Raw genomic sequence first — 23,162 nt, forward strand, 5'->3', positions numbered from 1 at the left:
TATTGGTATTTTTGTTTTTGTTATTTTGTATTTTTAATATGTTAGCGTGCTTTAAATCTTAATCAACTATTACTCTTGTAATAAATTTTAATTTGTGGACTAAAATATAAAATTAATTTTTAAAATAAATTAAAATAAGTACTAGTATGAAAAAAAAAAGTTTGACACCAAATTTGTGTATACTTAAAAACTAACATCATTAATAATGTAGAATTTGGTTTACACCAATTTAGTGTATAATTTAGTATGTGAAAATTCTACACCAATTTAGTAAAATGATACACCATTAAAGATGCTCTAAGTACAGTAATTTATATAGGGGTTTTAAAATTTAAAGCCTTATATCTTATTTTTCATTTTCTCTCTTAAAAACATTAATCAAGATTGTTTTTTCTTATAGTAAATGACTCTAGAGTCTACTAGTATCTTATTAAGCATTTTCACATTTTCAGCTGCTTATTATCTATTTAATTATTTATTTTTTTAATTTCAAGAAAAGTGAGGTGCATTTGTTATTCAAATTTGTATTTTTCAGCACTATTAATTCTATTTCTTTTGATTTCAAAAAAAAAAAAAATCGTTTTCTATAATTTAATTTTTACACTGCAAAATCTAATTTGCATTTGCAATCTCTTGTATTTTTTAGTATAGAATTGCAAACTTAAATACTTTAACCTTCCCGAAAAAAAATCCATATATTAAAAAAATTCTATATATATTTGGTACAATTAAACCTAATTAGTCTAAATTTAAAATTAGACTTAATTAGGTCTAATATCTTATTTATTATATAAATGTCTATATAATATTTACATTATATTTAACAATTTTTGTTACATCTTCATAAATATTTTTTAATAATTTTAACATAAATAACATTTCTATCCTCTCACAAAAGAAATAATCATTCACAAAATCAAATTGAGAATGAAATGCATCCAAACACATATATAAAAAGTAACACAATCAAAAAATATAATAAGAGACAAGACTCTCATTGATCATCGATATTGATATATAAAATAGAAAATATATAATAAAATGTTAATCATCACTTTATTGAAAATATTTAATAATAATAATGTAAATTATTATTGGATTAACAATAACAATGACAAACATTATCACCGCCTTCTATTTTGCATTTTCCTCCATCTCCATGACGACAACCACCACAATCTATTTTGCATTGATTCTCATTATGAGGACAATTACCACTTTTAAAGCTCTTGCAGCACTCATGAGCACCTTCACATTCAAAAACTTTACAAAAAAATATACTATTAATAATCAGTAATCTGAACATATCGATATTTTACATGTTTTCAAATCATTCATTTTTTTTAAAAAAAAAAAAATAAACGTAAATTGATATAGACTTTATAGTCATTACAAAATAAGTTTGTTGGGATAGAAAAAGTTAGGATATATCCCTACAAATGCACATTATATGAATATATGCATATTATATTACAAATGCACATCTAATATATAAATGTATAAATAAAAATATAATTGAGATCACCAACCTAATAGAGAAGAAATGAGAAATAATCCAATAAGAATAATAGAAAGAACTTGAAGTCTAGCCATTATGCTTATAATTTTCGTGTAATTAAGCTCTTTGAGAATTATATTATTATAATAAGATATATTTTATAGCTTGTATGCAATGCCAAGCATGCTTAGCTTATATATATATATATGTGTATGTGTAGTTGATTTTTTTAAAATTAATTTGAGAATAAATGTTATTAAATTAAAGAAATATATATATATATTTGGATACTTTGGTTTCGGGGTGATCATATATTTTAAGACATAATTGTGTGTTTATCACGAATCTATAATATTCTGAATTTAAGTCCATAAATTATTCTCGTGAAATATGATTTTTGTTATTAATTAATGATTATTACAATTGGAAATTAAGCATAATAATATATATAGATTAATTTTGGCTTTAATCTAGGGCGTTTTATATTATATTATATTATGTTATAAAGGGATTATCATAATGGTCTATAGTCAACTCATATTAATAGTGTTACCATGAGTTAATGTGTTAAGGAAAATCCTTTTTTTAATCAATTACATTAAAAGGATTTTGAATTACCAAATTAATATGCTCATATCCGGAAAATGAGTTATGAAATAAAAACAATTTGTTTTATTGAATGACAAGAGTATCCTGAATTAATTTTTTTAGAGTATAATGTGTCATTTTAGAAAATAAAGAATCTACTCAATAATTTTCGTAATACACAAAATTTAAAATAATTACATAGTCAGACAAACATGTCAAATTGTGTAACCTCAAATTACACACAAATCCAATTACACGGTGGTTTTCCAAACGCACCCTTAGTTTAGGAAAAAAAAAAATTCTTATACATTTTGGGTTGGGTTCAAATATGGAGAGTTTGTTATGCTATTTGAGTTAGAGGGAGTCTAGTCATCAAGTTCAACGGAAACTTATAGAGTGTTTGTTATCCGAGTTTAAATTAGAGGGGTCGTTTGGTAGGCAGTTAAAGGCGGTATTGTATAAATAATAAATAACATTATGTTTTGTATTATAATATTTATAAAAGATTTGGGGTCAACCCCAATCTCTCACCAAGACCCAGACAGGACTCAGATGGGATAGGAGCTAGACCGTGACCGAACTGGACTCGGGACCTGGACCCGAAGTTAGTGTTGAGTTTATTGAAAATATATTATAACGTTACACAACATATTGATACAAATAAATACTAAATATAGAATTGTATTAAATAATAGTAAGATAATCCAACAGAATACAATATAATACGGAGTACCAAACGGGCCCTTATACCCTTATTATTTACTAAAAGCTAGCACACTATAGGGCCTAACGTTACCGATCGCCCAAAATTCACCTTATCCTCAAATTGATTGATGGCACCAAGTGTTGAATCCGAATAAGCTCATCCTCTATCAACAACCATGGAAGTGTAAGGAATTTCAATTGAAGGGTATCAAAGAGGAGAACAAAGCCATTTGAGTCAATTATTTGGTTGGTCACATAAGCTACAAAAGAACAGTCACCGCTAACGAGTCGGCCTCTATAAAAAAAATATTCCAACAATGTCATTCGAATAGCCACCGCCTCATAAATCATGATTTTGGTTCACAAAAGAACTTTGATAAACATCAACTTTCGACCTCGGTCAAAGACTCAATATTGCACCAATGTCTAAGTCGCATCCTTTTCCAAGAAAATCCCCAGAACCTTGACATTCTTTGCCCATTCAAAGTGAACAAAATAAAAGTGAAGCCCAGAAGGAGAAGGAGGACTCCAAATGATTTTTTATTTTCCTCTGTCAAAAATAAAGTCTTCCCCATCTTTGGACTCATGAGTTATTTTCCCTTGTGTTTGCTCATCTTTTGTCGCATAAGAGTTATTTATTAACAACAATCAAAAAAGAAGAAAAATCATCAATCCAAGCCAATTTACCATCCACCTTAATGCATGCACAACTAATTCATGAGCAGCTTTATAGGTTGTACGTCTAACATGAATTAGGGATGCCTCAGGAAAACTGGAAAGCAAACTAGCAAAATCATTTAATAAGGAACCTAGTTCATTACAAAAGGAAAAACGCTTCGGGAGAGCCGAAACCAAGGCTAAGCAATCTAACTCCACCACATGAAGAGGAAGACCAAGAGTGAGAGACCAATCCAATGCAACCATTAATGATACAACTTTTGCTAACATGACTGAAAAGTTACCCACAACAACCAACAAGGAAAAGATAAGTTCAAAAAAGAAATTACAAAAAAAAAGAGTGAAAGTAAAAGGTCAATCCTAATAAATGAAAGCAATTAAAATAAAGAAAGAAGCAAACTACAAACGCGTTAAACAATGACCATACATCGGAGAGAAAATTCTCCCTCCGATCAACTCACTCCATGAGCCTAACACAAATACTCTATAAAAGTAAACTGCCTCCCAAACTATACTTACCAGAAACCATAACCTACCATCCTGAGAAAACTACACGGGCCAGTTTGACACAATTGTGTTGTGGAAAAAAGCAGCTGTAGTTGTGCTGTGAGAAAAAACAACTGTAGCAAAATTGTGGAAAAAAGTTGAGCTGAGTGTTTGGTAAATTATAAATTTTAAAGTACTGTGAGTTGTTAAAATCTATTATAATAGTAATGATAATGTTATAATCGAGATTATTATAATCACAAATATGTAAGAATTTATTTTATATAATATTTTATTTTTTAAATATAAATTTATATGCATTTGATAAAAATAATTTATAGTAATATGTTTTATCAAATGTAAAAAAAAAATTAGAACTCAAGTATATAAGAAAAATTTTAGGTTGATATTGTTTGTTAATAATAAAATAAAATAAAAATTATTATTTTTTTTTTTAAAAAAAAAAGAGATTTAATAATTATTTATTTTATTATAATTAGTTTATTTTAATTTTTTTTATTTATTTTAATATGTAATAAATAATTAAATATGGTTTTAGTATAAAAAAAATTATTATAGTCTTTTAATCAAAACAACTTTTTCTAAAAGTTGGGTTGGAACAACTTCAGCTTTTAGCTGTAGCTTCTCCAAAAATTCTTGAAAATCTATTTTTTGACTGTTTACGAAACACATTTTTATCACACTTTTTTAAAAAGTAATTTTTAGCTTTTTTAAAAAAAGCTGTGCCAAACAGGCCCTACAACATTTAGCAAAAAAAACTACAAATCTTAACCGTAACACTATAAGATTACCTAACTAAAGAGAACAAGAATTACAATATCTAAAAGGTGAGAATAAGATTGGACAAAACATAGACCATAAAATACCCTCTCTTATATATGTGAGATTAAAAAGTTGGTCACAAGATCATGTACCGAAAAGGTGAAAATCATGGGGAGAAAGAAGGGCAATTCCATTTATCCCTAAAAATTAGGTGACAAAACTGAAAGCAAGAACCCCAGTAAATTAGCATTAGAAAAAACTGAATGTCCTCACAAACAAAATTATAATATTCATTGTCAACGGGGCCCTCTTTGAAGCTGAGAATCGGTTTGGTTTTGACTTCATTGTTAGAGACAAGGATGGTAAGCTTGTTCAAGCGGTTTCAGGCAGTAGAATTGGTAGGGTTTCTCCTGAGATTACTGAAGTTGTGGGTTTGAAAGAGGTCTTGAGTTGGATAAAGACGATAAAACTAACGGATGTGGAAATTGAAACGGATTTCTTAGTTGTTGTTCAGGCTATTAATAGATCAGTTCAAATGCCATCTTAATTTGGGTTACTAGTTCAAGATTGTCGTTTGTTACTGTCTGAGTTATAAAATGTTTTTATTTCTTTTGTTAAACGGTCTGCTAATAGGGCTGCTCATTGCATTGTAAAGTAATCCTATTTTATGTCAGATTGTATATTTGATGAGCTTTCTGCTCCATCAAATTTACTTTCAATTGTAAGTGATGATATTATTTCAAGTTGAATAAAACTTTTCCCTTTATCAAAACAATTATAATATTCATAAATTTTATTAACATTCTATCAAAAGAACACTATTAATTATTAAAGGGGATATCTACTGTAACTACCATACTCCAGTACCCTACCCACACTATTCAAGAGAAAATTTAAAACAATTATAAAATTCATACCTCACTTAATTATTTTCGTGTATACTTGTTTTAAAAGTACTAGTAGAAGAACATTCAATTTGAAGAGTCAATAGTCTAAATAAATATATCCTTCCTTGTTTTTATTTTTTGATTTTTAATTACTTATTATTTTTTAATTTTCAATTAAAAAAACTTTTTCAGAGGAACAAATGTATGTTTTATATTATATTATATATTAATTTAATTAATTAGTAATTTTGAAAGCAATTCAGGAGAAGATGTTCTACTAAAATAAATAAATAGCAGATATATATATTGGGTAAGGGAAAACAACATTAATTACCTCATAATTAATTACACCATTTAATTACTATAATTCCCACTATTTTTTTTTTTTTACTAATTAATTAAAATCATTAAATGAGTAGTTATATTAAAAAAAAAAAAAAAAGATATATAGACGATTATTTTTAAAATTTGATATTATCCTTAACTATATAGGATTATGTATATATCTTTTTTTCAATAGAAGTACTATTTATATGTGGATTATATATCAACACTATAATATATAAACACTCATTATACGTATTATATAAATTAAGTACTATTTATATGTGGATTATATATCAACACTATAATATATAAACACTCATTATACGTATTATATAAATTAAGTACTGCAGTTATACTTTCAATATATATAATAGAATCACCTGATCTATCCTTAATTCTCTTCTTCTCATTTTTCTTCTACCTACGTACGTACCTATACTATACTATAATACAATAAACAAAAAAGTGAAAAAGATGGCGCATGTTCAGGTTGCAAATGGCGTGAGGAGCTCACTCTATGTTGGTGATCTCCATCCCTCACTAAATGAAACACAGCTTTTTCAATTGTTTAGCCAAATGGGTCAACTCATTTCCGTTCGTGTCTGCAGAGATTTGACCTCAGGACGATCCCTCGGTTATGGCTATGTTAATTTTAGTAATCCGCAAGATGCTTCTCGAGCACTGAATCTCATGAATTTTCGGGTTGTTAACGGTAAGCCAATTAGAATAATGTATTCTAATCGGGACCCGAGTATTCGAAAGAGCGGAACTGGCAATATATTTATTAAAAACTTAGATAAAGGAATTGACTGCAAAGCTTTACATGAAACATTTTCAAGCTTTGGCAACATTTTGTCCTGTAAAATAGCTACCGATGTTTGGGGTCACTCTAAAGGTTATGGTTTTGTTCAATTTGAGAGCGAAGAGGCTGCTCAGTGTGCCATTGACAAGCTTAATGGGATGCTATTTAATGACAAACAAGTTTTTATTGGACCTTTTGTTCGGAAAGAGAAAAGGAAATTCAACAATGTTTATGTAAAGAACTTTTCTCCAACTTTGAATGAAGATGATTTAACCAACATTTTTGGTGAATATGGAAGTATTACCAGTGTAGTGGTTATGAGGGACCAGAAAGGAAAATCCAAAGGTTTTGGATTTGTGAACTTTGAAGACGCCGATGATGCAGCTCGAGCTGTTGATGGTCTTAATGGAAAGACATTTGATGAGAAAGAGTGGTATGTTGGGAAGGCCCAGAAAAAAAGTGTAAGAGAGATGGAATTGAAAGAAAAATTTGAGCACAAAAATGAAAGAGTAAATCAGTATGTTAATCCTATGCATCCATTGTGTGCTCCAGGTGTTGGACAACAACTATACTATGGTGCTATGATTCCTCCCCAACCCGGGTTTGGGTTTGGGTTTGGGTTTGGGTACAACCAGCAGTTACTCCGAGCTAGAACAGGGCTTGTACAACAAAATGGGCAACCTCCACTTATGCATCCTCCACAGATGTCCACAGCAGAACAACAGAGGAGATTGGTGGGAAACAAGTTGTATCCACTTGTGGAGCAATTGGAGCATAAAAATGCAGCTAAAGTCACTGGCATGCTTCTAGAGATGGACCACACACAGCTTCTGCACTTGCTCAACTCACCTCATGCCTTGAAAGCCAAAGTTGCTGAAGCTATCGATGTTTTGAGGAATGACAACCTTCTTGTTTCTTAGAGTTTAATTTCTAGGATTATTAGCACCATGCCAATTCAACATCTCACTTTTAAAATTTTCTTCTTAGTTTTTTAGTTTCTGCTCAATGAGCTTTTTTAGTTTTATATAAGATTTTATTAGGATATAACTCTATCACAAAATTTATCATATATATTTATGCAATACATGTAAATTATTTAATTAATTATATGAATTTATTATCCTTCTACTTCTACTTCCAAAAGAAATTAAGTTCATTTTGTTTTGTTTTTTAGTCTATGATTTTAAATATAAAAAGTTGCATTTTCATAAATCCAGTGAAGCCCTCTCGTGGGTCTTACGAGGAAAAATGTGCACTGTTCTAATTTTGATTCTAATATGTCATTAGATGGAGTCATGTTTTTGACATTTTTTCATCTTTCTCTTTTTTATTTTGAAGAAAATAGCATTATACCTCACCTAAAATTGAATCAATTCATTTTTTGAATTAAGAAGTAATGCCTAGCATAAAAATTAAAATTTAATTAGCAAAATAGGATAACATTACTTTTAAAAGGAAAAATAGCAGCATATCAAAAATTTTAAGTTTGTAAAGAGTATAAACTCAATATTTATTTTTAATAGTATAAGTACTAATATTTGTAAAACTATAATTTTTTTCGGTCTAGAAAAAAATATGTACTATTAGTTACTTTTAAATATTTTTTTTTGATAAATTTAAAACAGAATCTATATTGACGAAATTAAAAGAAAATTAAAATTTTATAAATATTAAATATTTATGTTGCTAAAAAATAAATATTGAATTTATCCTGTTAAAATAAATATTAAGTTTATACCATTTATTTATTTTTTTTTTTGAAGATAATAATCAACTTTATTAATTGCAATCATTCATGATTACATGAAGCAAATCAGTAGAAACGTCATTGCTTAAAAGAGTACGATCAGCAACAAAATAGGAAGCCCTCGCAAAGGAGTGAGCAACGCTATTAGCAGACCGCTTAATAAAATAAATAGAAACATCACCAATTTGTTCCAATAACAATTTGCAATCAGATATAACACTTCCAAAATAAGATAATAAAGGAAGGTTACTACGAATTGCTTGAATCACCGAGAGACAATCCGACTCCACAACTACCCCGTGCCAAGCCTTCTTCTTAATCCAGCTGAGAGCTTCGCGAACCCCCATGGCCTCAGCCATCTCCGGTTGAACAACACCAGCCCTACAACATGTGATAGCCTCCACCAAATGACCACTTGCATCCCGAGCAACACACACAAAACTATATGTGCCATTGCTGTCAAAAATTGCAGCATCAACATTGATTTTCATCAATGTAGCAGCTGGTTTCTGCCACGTATCCGAGCCATCAGCAGCAGAGAGATAAGCAGGTAGAGGGACGAATGATCTGTCTTGAGCTTGAGACCAATTCGAGAGAGTAACTTGAGCAAGAACAACTACACTCTCGGCTGTAGACACCTTCTCAGACCAGACCAGATCATTTCTGGTTTTCCAAATCGCCCAGCAGGTCACGACAACTTGTTCTCTAGTGGCTGCATCAATTCGATCAAATACAGCTTCCAACCAACCAGCAAAAGAAACATAGCCCTGAATATTTAGCGTGATACCACTACAGTTCCAACATTGTGCAGCAAAAGGACAGTCAACCAAGCAGTGAAACGGAGTCTCAGGTTGATTAACACACCTGGGACAATTACTCTGTATCGGTACATGTCTTGATTGGAGCCTTGTTTTCGTGGGAAGACAATCTGAAGCCGCTCGCCATAACAAATCCTTAGCTTTAGGAGGAACACGTAATTTCCAAATCAGTTTCCAAACCCCTGAGCTATATAAATTAACTCCTGCTTCCTTATTCATTTGCAAATATCTGTATGTTGATTTAACTGTAAAGTGCCCAGTTTTTTCCAAGTTCCGAAACCAGGAATCACATATCCGACTTGAAGATAAGGGAATACTAAGAATTAAATTAGAATCCCTGTTGTTAAACAAATCTCGCACCAAGTCTCCATCCCAAGCTAACTCTCCAGGAACCATCAACACACTAACATTTTTGTCCAATAAGGCCGGATGAGAGGAAGTAACAATTGGATTTGCAGGGTCGGGTAGCCACGGATCCCGAATAATGTTCACCTTAGTCCCATTACCAATGCGACATCTTACCCCATTGCGCACCAAATCTTGAGTTTCATGAATACTGCGCCAAACAAAACTCGGGTTACCACCTAGCTCCGCCGAGAGAAAATTTCCATTCTTGTAATAACGGGCTCTAAAAATTCTACTTACCAAAGATTCCGGAAAAGATAAGAGACGCCAACCTTGCTTACTCAATAAACTAAGGTTGAAATCTCTAAGGTTTCTAAAGCCCATACCCCCTTTAGATTTGTGAATGGTAAGTTTGTCCCAACTCTTCCAATGTATGCCTTTATTGTTCTTAGTAGAGGATTGCCACCAAAATTTACACATTAGTTGTTCCATCTCCTGACAAGTCTCCACAGGTAACAAAAAGACATTCATTGCGTAACTAGGAAGGGATTGGGCCACTGCTTTGATAAGCAATTCTTTCCCAGCTTTTGATAAAAACTTCCCTTCCCAACTTTGAATTTTCTTCCTCATTCTATCTTTCAAAAACCCCAACATTGCAGTCTTACTACGGCCCAGTGTATTCGGAAGACCCAAGTATAGGCTATTTTCATTTGCTTCCTGAATCCCCATCATTGTACAAATTCGGACTTTCTCATCATGACTAGTATTCGGACTGAAAAAAAGGGAAGACTTCTGACAATTGATTTGTTGATCCGAAGCTTCTTGAAAGAGTTCCAGTAAACAAACCACATTTCTTGCTCCATCCTCTGAGGCCTGACAGTAAATGTAACTATCATCCGCAAACAGCATGTGTGATATTAAAGGAGCTCCCCTAGCCACTTTACAACCCCGAATCTTACCCCGTCTCTCAAAGTCATGTAGCAGAGCAGAAAATCCTTCAGCACACAAAAGGAACAAGTAAGGCGATAGCGGATCACCTTGTCTTAAGCCTCGTGAAGGGACAATAGGACCAACCTCATGCTCTCCTACTACAAACTTATAGGCTACCGAACTCACACACTTCAGAATTAAGCGAATACACTGATCATGGAAGCCCAACTTTTTCATCATAGCTTCCAAAAAACCCCATTCAACTCTATCGTACGCCTTGCTCATGTCCAGCTTAATTGCCATAAAGCCTTGTTTACCCTTTTGTTTACGTTTGAGATAGTGCATTATCTCATACGAAATCAAAATGTTATCAGTAATTAGCCGCCCAGGTAAGAAAGCGCTTTGAGTTTCTGAAATAACTTGAGTGAGAATCCCTTTGAGTCTATTAGCCAAAACTTTCGATAAAATCTTGTAGATAACATTGCACAAAGCAATCGGCCTCAACTCATTCATACTTTCAGGATGGGACTTTTTCGGAATAAGCACTACATTAGTATGTATAAGGTAATCAGGAAACTCACCACAAGAAAAGAACCGCTAAACCAAAGTTGTAATGTCCTTCCCGACTATATCCCAATGCTTCTGATAAAAACCAGGATTAAAGCCATCAGGGCCTGGCGATTTATCAGGATGCATTTGAAAAAGCGCTCTTCCATTTATTTTTTTTTTAAATAATAAAAAAACAAAAAAAAGTTGTGTTGGCAGAAATTTGATACGTGTGACTTGTATATAATGTGAAAAAAGACCTCAGTTGTTCCCTCTATAATCTATATTTTCTTTCCGATTTTTCTCTTCTGAGAAACCCTTTTCTTCTTTGGAGTTAAATCGAAATTTGGCTTTTAAATCTTTCATCAGGAATCGAGGATCTCTTACTCCAATCTTTGAATCAGTTCTTTTTCTGCTTATTTAAGGTAATTTTGGAAACGCTCTGCTTTTATTTTGCAAATTTCTGTAATAGAACTCACTAGGTGTAAATTCTATTTCAATGTGCATTTATTTCAATCTCTATCTCTTTACATATGATCATTTAACTAAATTAGTAATTGTGATGTGAACTTTTGATTTTATTTCAGATTGTTCTTTTTTGGGGAGGGGGAAATTTTCTTATACTGTATTGGAAACAAGTTTTATTGCATAGAGAGCTTAGATTGATGATCATGGCAAAAATGGTGAGGTTTTGTGATTTGCCAAAGGAAATAATTGAGAATATCATGTTGTGGGTGCCTGCCAATTCTCTAGTACAATATAAAGTTGTGAACAAGTTTTTGTATTCCCTTATTTCGGGTTTGATTAACGACCCAAAATTTGTTTCCAACCACCTCCTCATTGCCAAAAACCAATCCTCTGCATCCTTACTCTTCAAATGGCCTTCCAACCATGTCGATCATAGCTTGATCGCATACAAATTGTTGACTGTAAACTATGATGATCGTGGTGAGGACGATCCTCTTATGTCTGTCACAGAACCTCTCATTATTCATTTGCCAGAACCTATTGGTGATGAAAGCTCTTGGTATAGTAGTTATCACTGTGATGGGCTAATCTTTTTAGTAAATGATGTTGGAACAATGGCAATATGTAATCCCGTTTTGAAAGAATTCATGTTTCTCCCACAACCAAGGAACTTGATATTTGAAGGGTCTCTTAGCTTTCCTAATGGTGTTGTGGGATTTGGATTTGATTCTGTAAATAAGGATTACAAATGTGTTGCCATTTGGTGCCATAACAAATGCAAAGTTGAGGTTTACACAATGAGTTCCAACTCTTGGAGAGAGATTAGCATGTCTCAAGACATTGTAAATATTATAATGTCTAATGTTTTAGTCTGCCCTTTATATTGGGAAGGAGTTTGTTACTGGTTGGGGCATGATTTAGACAATTATTTTTATGACTTTATCCTCAGTTTTAATTTGAGTAATGAGAAATTCCATCTCATACATTTGCCACGCTTTGTATATTGGGACTTCACTTCTTATTTCATCGAGATTTCAGTGTGGAACGATTCAGTTGTACTGCTATGGAGAGATGACAGAGAGAATATCCTTCGTATCTTAACAATGGATGTTGGTGAAGATGCTTCTTGTTCTTGGACCAAATATGAGTATATTGGAGATGGACCACTGGAAAATATTTGTTTCGGGGTACCGATTCCGAAGAATGGTGAGATTCTAAAGGAAGTAAAGAAAGATGGGCATAAACAGTTGGTGTCTTTTAACAGTGATACCCAAAAGATAAGAAATGTTGTTTGTGATGTAGATAGTACCAGTCTTTTAGGATTGAGGGATTGTTTCTTTGTAAAGAGTCTGGTTTCTGTTAGGAGGAGGAGGAGGAGGAGGTGAGGTGATATTGGAGCCTCAAAGTTATGGAAGAAACTAAAAATTGTAATGGCATGTTATGTTACTACTATCTTTAATTATTCATATAACTCTCAATATATGCATGTATGCATTTTCTCTGTTGGAGTGATTAAGTTGATTAATTGTTCTTTAAAAGAAAAATAGTTGATTAATTGTGATTTGGAGTATTGACTCTGTTTTTACAACATATATGTGACTGTTTGAACTACATCATATGCTATATACATGTTATTGATATATGTACATCATATATGTGAGATTGTTTGTTGTAGCCCTTATTAATGCTTAAATGTGTTCATATGTTACTCCATTAATTTCTTATATTAAAATGAACTTTTATACTTATGCTCGAGCCTGCAAAAGCCTAAGCTGCAGAGTTTGAGGCGCTTCTGGAGTTCATGTTGAGTTTGGGGAAATGGTTGGAAGAGGGGAAAGAGAAGGTGATGATCCGACCTTCCTCTAAAGTCAGCATCAAGTTTCTTATTGCCATGAAGAAGCATGGTAACTTTATTTAATGTTCACACTTGTACATTTTTTTTGATAAATTATATCGGTGAGTTTAAGTCGATAACCACTGAGCTAGAAAAATTGTTGTTGAGTTGAATTGAAGGCTCAAACAAATGTGGGGTTATTAGTCCTCATTGTGATATTGGCGTTAAAGGAAGTTGAAGGATGGAATGCAAGGTTGCTCCCATCAACAGAGGTTACCCTTACATCAATTTTTTGGATGATCATAACTGAGCTATATTAATACCATTGAATTAGATGGCTTTGCCTAGTTTGAGTGCATGTGCATCAACAATGTTAGTCTGGAAAAACCAGAAAATCCAATTTTATTTTTGTTTCTGTTACTTAGTAAATCCAATTAAGTGTGTTATCTGATTATTACATAGTCTAGCTACATGTACCAAGATAATGGTTCTTACTCTTGATCTTGATTTGCCAAAGTGGCTGTAGCTAAATTAAACACGCCGAGGAGTTTACTGGCCGGTTGTTGTGATAGCTATCGACTGATCTGCTTACCGAACTTCTCACAATTGGTCATTTATGATCTTTTTTCTTGGGACATTTTATTTTTGTTTCTGTGATTGAGTAAATCCAACTGTGTTATCTGACTATTTTAGATTGTTACTTATTCCAGCTATATGTACCAAGAGAACGGTTCTTAGTGCCCTTGATCTTGATTTGCCAAAGTGGCTATAGCTAAATTAAACATGCTGAGGAGTTTACTGGCCGGTTGTTGTGATTGCTGTTGACTAATCTGCTTACCGAATTTCTCACAATTTGTCAGTTAGTATATATTTTTTTCTTAAATTTGTAAATGAGAAGGAAGAGAAGAGGGAAATGACATAGGATTTAGCCATTTCGCGAGAGCCTTCTCTTACATTAAAAATAAAAAAAGAAAAAGGCTTTACCTTCCAGGCAAGTTGCATTGATTCCCCTGCTGCTTGCATCTGTTGGTGCCCACACTTTTCTTTCTTCACCTGTTTCTTGGCATATTTTTGTTGAAATTGTTATATATCAATTCTTCTTTTGGTTTATTTAGGGGCTCTTTAGTAACCCTTTTAACATGATTTGATTCAGTTGAACCTTTTGTGGTCTTTTACTCCAATGTCCAATGATTTGATATTGTGTGTTGATTAATTTGATTTCATTGTGTTGATCTTATCAACATATCATTTGAATTTTTTGGATTTAATCTCTGAAATGAGTTTTGAATTTAATCTCTAAAATGGGTTTTGGGTTTAATGAGATTTTGGTCTTTTGGATTTAATCTCTGAAATGATTCTGTTTAGTTCCTTACCAGTTCTATTTGTCTTTGATGTTAAAATGGTTGGCTTATGTTGCAATTTGCATGTATAGTGATGCTAGAAAGTCATCCTTTGCAAATATGCATATAGATATTCATAGCTCCCTGTGTCAGCTATGTGATTCTGGCTCATCTCTTGCATACAAATTAAATATACTCTCATTCCATCAACTGTAAATAGCCAAGAGTCATGGTCTGTTGAGCTTGTGCTAGTAGAACTGGTAGTGATTCAAGTGAAGAATTTTAGGGTGGAATACAAGCATTGTTTTTCCTGATATTTCCCCATAACAGCTTAAAGGGGTTTGTTTCTACAACAAACATGTAATTAGTTAGTACTAAATGTGTGATGCTCTTAAGCTCTTTGGTATAATGCAAGAAATCTATCACATTGACCCTAATTTTGTGACCTTCCTTGGTGCTCTTTCAGCTTGTTCTCCCATGTTGGGCTGAATAGATAAGGGTCTCGAGATCTTTAGAAGCGTCGAGTCAGAACACTTCCTAAAACCGAAGATGGAGCTGATCTTTTGGGATGAGTAAGGCATTTGAATTAGGTTCGGGAGTTTGTAAAGGCAATGCCTTAGAAACCCAACTCAGATGTGTGGGCTGCTCTTCTGAGCTCATCTAAGATTACATGGTTAAATAGAGATGGTCTGTATAGCTGCCGGTGAACGTTTTAAACTCAATTCTTATGCGATAGTGTAAGTGATATAAGGGATAAAAAGAATGAAGGTAAGTGTCATATTTAAAGATACTGTGTTTCTTAGATTTAAGCAAAGAAAGTGTTTTCATACAAATCTTCTTCATTTTTGAATTGCTGTCTCTGTTGCATAAGAATGTGAGTGCCTTAATCTTCTATTTTAATAGCACAATCATTTAATATAGGCTCTAACACCAATGTGTGACTTCAAACTCATTATTCGAACTCAGCAAAAGATCAAACTTAGTTTTTTCAGGCATCAAAGATGGGCCAAACTTTTTGTTTCTTATTAAATTGGTGAGTATGTATATGCATGTAAACATTTTGACTTGTTTTCAATTTTTATTAAATTGGTAATACTATAGAGTAGAGGCCATGATATTAAAATATAACATAGGTGTGATTTTGATCAGTTGTATTGTGTGAAGTGACATGGTATAATCATTACAAGATATAACATCTTTTTGGTACTCTAAATCCCAAGTGCAACCCAACTCATATATCTCTAAATTTGAACATTCTATTTAATCTATTTTTTTTTCTAATCCGATCTAATTCATCAAATTAGTAATTGAATTTGGAAAAACATCATCTGATTCAATCTAATTAGGTTTCAAAATCTAATCTAACTAGTAATTAATAATTGGATTGGATCAATTTTCTTTTGAAAACGGAAATAATTCATTAATTGCACGTCACAAAATACATATAAAAACTAAACTGCACATGAGTTTTTAGAGTTATTTTTTAGTATTTCTTTAATAAGGTGTAATAGGATCAATGAAAAACTAATAAACAAGTAAAAATGAATATTTACCAAAAAAAAAAACAAGTAAAAATTAAATGTAAATATTATTTTATTACATACAAATAAATATAATATGATTTTAATGTATGGTATATGTAATTTGATTGGTTAGTTTTTAATTAGATTTTGAAAGTGTTATTCAATAATCAATCTAATTTTTAGTTAGAATTTAACAATTCACACTCAATTTAATTGTAATTGAATATTTAAATTTTTGTAATTAGATTAGTTCGGTGTAATTAAATTGGTTAAGTCTACCCACATACCATAAAGGAAATATGTTGATCAATGCAAAATAATCAGACTTTTAGTTTACGTAATGTATTGGATAATATAAACATTTATAATTTATAATATTGAAGGGAGCATGATTTGATACATGTGTTTGAGGGATAAAAATTCTAATTAATCTTAATTTTATTGAGTTAAAAAAATTTTTTTTACCTTATTTTATTGAGTTACTGAGTTTTTTAATTTTTTTTTTGAAAGTAGTGACTTCATGAGTTAGGAGTGTTTAGTACATTGTATACCCACTTTATTTTACTCGTTTTAATTTTTACCTCTATTTTTATATTCTTTAAGATATACCTACTTTTATAGATGATATCTCCATTAGATCCTTTAGGTTAATGTAAATTATATACTAGACTTAAGTAGAGAGTGAGCGTACATTGGACAACCCACTTAAAAAAGTGGGTATATTTTAATAAAATATATTATGAGGGTATTTTTAATTAATGAATACAAAAAATATATTTTTCAACTTATCTCATATTGCTATTACTTTTTTTTTTTTAAAAAAAAAAAAAAAACTTGAAAATCGGGGTATTTGGCCAAATTTTTAGAAAATAAAGTAAAAAAAAAATGAGAAAACATCAAAACATTTTTTCTATTTCAAAATCAATTTTTAATTTTTTGTCTAACATTTTTTTTATACATTTTTTCTCTCATGCCTGGGTCAAAGGCATGAGTCGAGTTTGGGGTCCAGGGCCAGGGGTCTGGGGCTGGGTCTAGAGTCAGTGCTAGGAGGACATCCAGAGTCTGTGGCGTGGTTGAGTTCATATCAAAGTGTAGAATATTGAATTTTTTTTTTGTAGAATACTGAAGAAATTTTTTTAGTAAAAATATTCTAAAAATTATTTTTATAAAATATTAACCAAAAATAGAAACAACGCCAAACACTCTCTAAATTATTATTGAACTGAATTACATTGACTAAGACTAAACTGTTAGCCCAAGATATGTTTCCAAGAGGGGGGGTGAATTGGAAATTTAAACTAATTTCGGAAAATTAAAACTTTTAACACAAAATTACGCAATTAGTCAATTAATCAAGTAAAAGCAAGTAGTATGGCAAGCAATATATTAAGACAAATAATTAAACTTGTAAAGTAAAGAGTTTAAGGATTAGAAAATGCAAACTCTCGATTTTTACAAGGTTCGGTAGAACTATGCCACCTACGTCCTTGGTCTTCAAAGCTATGGACCTAGCTTTGAGTTCCAATATCGAGCCAAGTTAACGGGCTTGACTAACCCTTACAACCGGGAAATTTTCACCAAGGTATTTCCAAACCTCTTACAATAGTTTCGCACCCCCGAGGACTATTAACCTCTTTCTCGGATTGTTAAAGTGCCAATCTCACTATTTCCGGGTTGTTTACAAAACCGGTGCCAACCTCACCTCAATCACAATATGGAAATGTGTTTGATATACAAGCTAAAATCACTCTAGAAATATGATGATACAATGGAAACCTAGAGTGAAAAGCAAGCACACTTAAGATGAATAAAATCAAATTTTGGCTCAAAGTGTGTGAAATGTGTTGGTTTGGATTTCAAACTTAGAAGCTCCTTAATCTCACTTAGATAGGTTAGATATATGTAATAAATGCTCAACCAACTTAATTTTTTGAGTGAAAATCGAGTTTATATAGTGTTTGAGTGAAAAATAGCCGTTTATAGCCGTTGGGCACGAAAAACGAGACTCCCTCTGGGAAAATCGGTTCACCGGTTTACAATAGGGTAACCGGTTCATGGAGAACCGGTTTACCTCTTTGAAACCGGTTAACCTAAATCCAAGCAGTGGAAAAAGTTCGATTTTTCGCACTAAAACGGCCATAACTCTCTACTCGATTATCCGATTTCAGAAATTCAAACTTTGTTCTCTTAGTTAAACAAAATGTGATTTAGAAATTCAATCAAAAAATTTTTTGAACTATCGTGTGAGAAAACTTGTTGCACAAGTTAGTGAATGGGCCAAAATTCAAATTTATAAAAACTTAGTGTGCTATGCAAATCACTTTAACAAGACTAAAGTAGATTTATACCATTTAATTTTGAGTAGTCTTAATGTAGATGAGCCTCCTAGCTTGATTTGCATGTTTTTGATCCCAAGTTGACTTTTCCCGAGAGTTGACCTTGACTTTGACTTTGACTTTGACTTTCGGGTTGACTTTTTGACTTTGGGTTTTTGAAGACCTCTTTTGAATAGGGTCTTGAGTTGTTGATCCCTTGATGAATCTTTTGCTCTTGATATGCTTGTTGAATCCATTTAGTGTTGCTTTCAAAAGTTTGGTAAAAATACCAAAATATTTATTTTCTCTTTTAAATTTGCTACAAAATCAATAAATCATTAGTAACAAATAATAATCAAATATTTGTTAATCATCAAAACAAGGAGATCGAAAAGTTTGAGTTAACAATCTCCCCCTTTTTGATGATATCAAATATTTGATTATTTTGAAAGGGAAAGAAAAATTTAAGCAAAGTAAGTTGGATTAGCTCCCCCTTAATGTGTGCAAGAAAAAAAATTTACCTTTTAATTTTACCTTGCATGAAATTGTAAACTCCCCCTCAATTTTTACTTATGATAAATGAATTAGATACCAAAAAAAAAATTTGAGGTGATGCCAAAAATTAATCAATAGTTGTTCTCCCCCTTTTGATTCATCAAAAAGGGTGGCAAGGAATTCACAAAATATAAAAGAAAAGAGAGAAAAAAAAATAATAATAAAAATAAAAACAAAGCAACAATCCAATGCATTAAAAAAAAAACATAATATCCAAAATAACATTCAACACAACAAAAAAAAATAAAACAAAGAAAAAGACCAACTAACACAAAGTCAAGAGGCATGAAGCCTTTGCACACAACCAAAAACAAAAAAAAATAAAATAAAGATGCAAAAAAAAAGATATGCAAAAAAAAAACTAGTTTGGTGGGGGGCCAAAGCGATCCATGTATGCCCTCCATTGTGTCATTTCCTCTTGCATGTTGTCAAACCCTTGCTCCATGTCTACTCTCAATGTGGTAATATCACTCCGTATGGTTGTCATCTCATGTTGAAGAGTTGAAAATTGGTTGTTCATTTCACCTCTCAAGGTGGTGAAATTGGAAGTCATGGAAGTGGTAAGGTTGGCAAAAGCTTCTTCAAGGTTAAAGTGAGGAGCTTGGGGTATTGGAGGCACTTCCTCTTCGCCTTCCTCTTCATTTTGAGCTTGGACATCTTGCTCTTCCCCTTCATCTTCACTTGGGACCAAGTGTTCATCCTCATGGACATGGGACATTGAAGTGGTGGGAATCCACTTCTTTTCCTCTTCATCGAATTTGTAGCGCATGAATTTGAATGTGATCTCACCAAGAGTGTCGGAATCCTTGGGTTCATAAACATCAATTTCATCTTCTATTGGGATTCCTAGAAGTGGGAATAAATAGCTAAGGAGATAACCATAGGGTAATGCCCTTTTTAGGGAAGGTTTAAACACTTCATGCATGGTTTTAAGGATGAGATAGCCTAGGTTAATTTGGTTTTCGCCCATTATAAGATTGTATAGGAGAACTTGATCAATGGCACTTACCTCATCTTGATGGCCTTTCCTAGGAATAAGATTAGAGCATATAAAGGCATGAACTATTTTCCCTTGAAGGGTGAGGTAGGTTCTTTTTTGTTTTGATCTAAAGGAGTTACCTACACACACATGATTATTAAAGAGGTTAAAATTGAAAAAGGCATTATTTTTAAGGCGAGGTCTATGGTCAAGCAAGAGGCCATCTTTAGGTGCATTAAGAAAATCATTAAGCGAGTCAATAGTTAACTCAAAATGTACTCCTTTGAGATCTCCCTTAACTCTATATGGATCACATTGAAACTCAATGCAAGCATAGAAGGCTCTAACTAACCTAGGATATATATTTGTTTGAATTTCTAACAATTTTTCCCATCCCATACGCTCAATAAGAAAATTAAAGTTGACATACTCAAGGGCTTGGAGATCACATTGCTTACCATTGATGACATCCCTTTGAGAGTAATCTTCCTTGAACTTCCTTGCAATTTTTCCATGTGAGAAGAGATCATGCTTTGCCTTAGTCCTTTGCTCCTTTTGTTGCATTGACACTTTTTGCCTCTTTGGTCTTGAAGAAGAGGCCATGGTGGTAGGAGGTTGAAGAGAATAAGGAGATTAGGTTTAGAGAGTGAGAATTTGAGAGAAAAAGGGTTTGAGGCTCTATTTAGGGTTAAGGTATCTGAATGGGGGGTGAGGAAGTCGTTAATGGGGTTTTTATAGCAAAAAAATCAGTTTTGAAAAGACTGAAACAGCCTTGGAATCGGGCCCAGTGAAAAACCGGTTTACCGGTTTATCAGATACACGCAGAACCGGTAAACCGGTTTCTGCAGCAGGCCATTTTCCCGAAAATTGCTTGAAAACCCGTTTTGTCCAACCGTTTGACCCCAAATTTTTTTAGCACCTCAAATATGATAAAACAAAATTGCTCAAACAAGAAAAACTCAAAAATGATGAAAAATGACGATTTACGGTAAGCTTTTCGAAAATTGCCAAGAAACTAGAACCGTACCAAAAATGAGTTTTATGCAACGAAATTGAAAAATTCTTTTTCCAGCAGTTTTATAAAATAAAATGTGAGGTGTACAAACTTACGGAATCGAAAAATGTTGAAAAATGAGAGAGTTTGGCGAAAAACACTCTTTTAGGCCTAAAAATCTAAAAATTCAACAAGTGAGGTACCAAAAATTTGTTTCATGCAAATTTCAATCAATGCAAACCTATAGGCATACTAAATACACTCTATTTCACATATTCAAGCATATAGACACATAAGAAAATCAAATATGCAAAAATTCACATGTTCACTTGTTTAAAAACAAGTCCAAAGTTCACCAAAAATCCACATTTTGACCTATAATTTTAAGTTTTTCAACAAGGATAGTTCATATAGGTCAAGTGTCAATAAATTTTCACATCTATGCATATAAATCTCATTAATATCATATTTGGAACAATTATGCATAAATAAGTAAGTAAAGAGATATGAAATTTTTTCATAGCTAGCAAACCTTATATTTCATCTAAGTTGGTCATTCCTAGCTCTCTTCTAATGAAACTAAATCTCTCATCACTAAGAGGCTTGGTGAATATATCCGCTAATTGGAATTCGGTGCTTACAAAGTCTAGCATAATATCACCTCTTTGGATATGATCTCTAAGGAAGTGGTGCCTTATGTCAATATGCTTGGCTCTAGAATGCAATATTGGATTCTTAGAGAGGTTAATGGCACTAGTGTTATCACACTTTATGGGTGTACATTCAAAATCAATATCAAAATCCTTAAGAGTTTGTTTCATCCAAAGTATTTGTGCACAACAACTACCCGCGGCTATATATTCGGCTTCGGTTGTGGATAGAGCTACCGAGTTTTGTTTCTTGCTAAACCATGACACTAAGGAATTTCCTAAAAAGTGACAAGTTCCACTAGTACTTTTTCTATCCGTCTTACAACCGGCAAAGTCGGCATCCGAGTAGCTAACTATTTCAAAGTTTGAGTTCTTGGGGTACCAAAGTCCTAGATTCATTGTGCCTATCAAGTATCTAAATATTCTTTTAACGGCACTTAAGTGGGATTCTTTAGGACAAGATTGGTACCTAGCACAAAGACCAACACTAAACAAAATATCCGGTCTACTAGCGGTTAAATATAATAAAGAGCCAATCATACCTCGATACTTGGTGATATCTACATTCTTACCGCTTTCATCTTTGTCCATCTTTATGGATGTGCTCATGGGTGTATTCATGGACTTTGCATTTGCCAAGTCAAACTTTTGAAGAAGATCCTTGATGTACTTAGTTTGACCTATGAATATGCCATCCTTTTGTTGCTTGATTTGAAGTCCAAGAAAGAAATTGAGTTCTCCCATCATGCTCATCTCAAACTCACTATGCATACACTTAGAAAATTCTTCACAAAGAGCATCATTAGTAGCACCAAAAATAATATCATCAACATAAATTTGTACTATAATAATGTCTTTGGATTTTCTTTTTATAAAAAGTGTATTATCCGCTTTACCCATTGAAAAACCATTTGAAATAAGAAAGGTGCTTAATCTTTCATACCAAGCTCTAGGAGCTTGCTTTAAACCATATAAAGCCTTTTTCAATTTGTAAACATGGTTAGGGTATTTATGATTTTGAAAACCGGGTGGTTGAGAGACATAAACCTCTTCCATAATGTACCCATTTAAGAATGCACTTTTTACATCCATTTGATACAAGATAAAATTCTTGTGGCATGCAAAAGCTAACAACATTCTAATGGACTCAAGTCTTGCTACGGGGCAAAGGTTTCCTCATAATCAATTCCTTCTTCTTGATTGTAACCTTGGGCCACTAATCTAGCCTTGTTACGCACAATGACCCCATGCTCATCTACCTTATTTCTATAGACCCATTTTGTTCCAATCACCGATTGATGTGACGGTCTTGGAACTAACTCCCAAACATTATTTCTTATAAATTGATTTATTTCTTCTTGCAT

The 23,162-nt window shown here is 32.5% G+C and overlaps 2 protein-coding genes and 2 non-coding genes across 4 annotated transcripts; all 4 read left to right on the plus strand.

Annotated features, from left to right (window-relative positions):
* The first annotated feature begins 6,426 nt into the window (after positions 1–6,426).
* On the plus strand, positions 6,427–7,674 carry LOC115716462 (polyadenylate-binding protein 3-like). The gene has a single exon (XM_030645270.2). It carries the CDS (start codon positions 6,427–6,429, stop codon positions 7,672–7,674), a length of 1,248 nt encoding a protein of 415 aa, XP_030501130.1.
* Positions 7,675–11,401: 3,727 nt separating this feature from the next.
* LOC133028932 (putative F-box/LRR-repeat/kelch-repeat protein At1g11620) lies at positions 11,402–13,169 on the plus strand. Its single transcript, XM_061115087.1, has 2 exons — positions 11,402–11,565; positions 11,728–13,169. Exon 2 carries the CDS (start codon positions 11,806–11,808, stop codon positions 12,991–12,993), a length of 1,188 nt encoding a protein of 395 aa, XP_060971070.1. The 5' UTR covers positions 11,402–11,565; positions 11,728–11,805; the 3' UTR covers positions 12,994–13,169.
* Positions 13,170–13,959: 790 nt separating this feature from the next.
* Positions 13,960–14,050, plus strand: LOC133038633 (small nucleolar RNA snoR109). Its single transcript, XR_009688132.1, has one exon. It is a non-coding gene; the product is annotated as a small nucleolar RNA snoR109 (small nucleolar RNA).
* A 155-nt stretch (positions 14,051–14,205) lies between these two features.
* Positions 14,206–14,296, plus strand: LOC133038634 (small nucleolar RNA snoR109). Its single transcript, XR_009688133.1, has one exon. It is a non-coding gene; the product is annotated as a small nucleolar RNA snoR109 (small nucleolar RNA).
* The last annotated feature ends 8,866 nt before the right edge of the window (positions 14,297–23,162 follow it).

Source organism: Cannabis sativa, chromosome 5, assembly GCF_029168945.1.
Source record: "Cannabis sativa cultivar Pink pepper isolate KNU-18-1 chromosome 5, ASM2916894v1, whole genome shotgun sequence".
Classification (NCBI taxonomy): Eukaryota; Viridiplantae; Streptophyta; class Magnoliopsida; order Rosales; family Cannabaceae; genus Cannabis; species Cannabis sativa.

Coding starts and splice junctions, on each gene's coding strand:
- LOC115716462 (XM_030645270.2), top strand. CDS start 6,427: ATGGCGCATGTTCAGGTTGCAAATGGCGTGAGGAGCTCACTCTATGTT.
- LOC133028932 (XM_061115087.1), top strand. CDS start 11,806: ATGATCATGGCAAAAATGGTGAGGTTTTGTGATTTGCCAAAGGAAATA.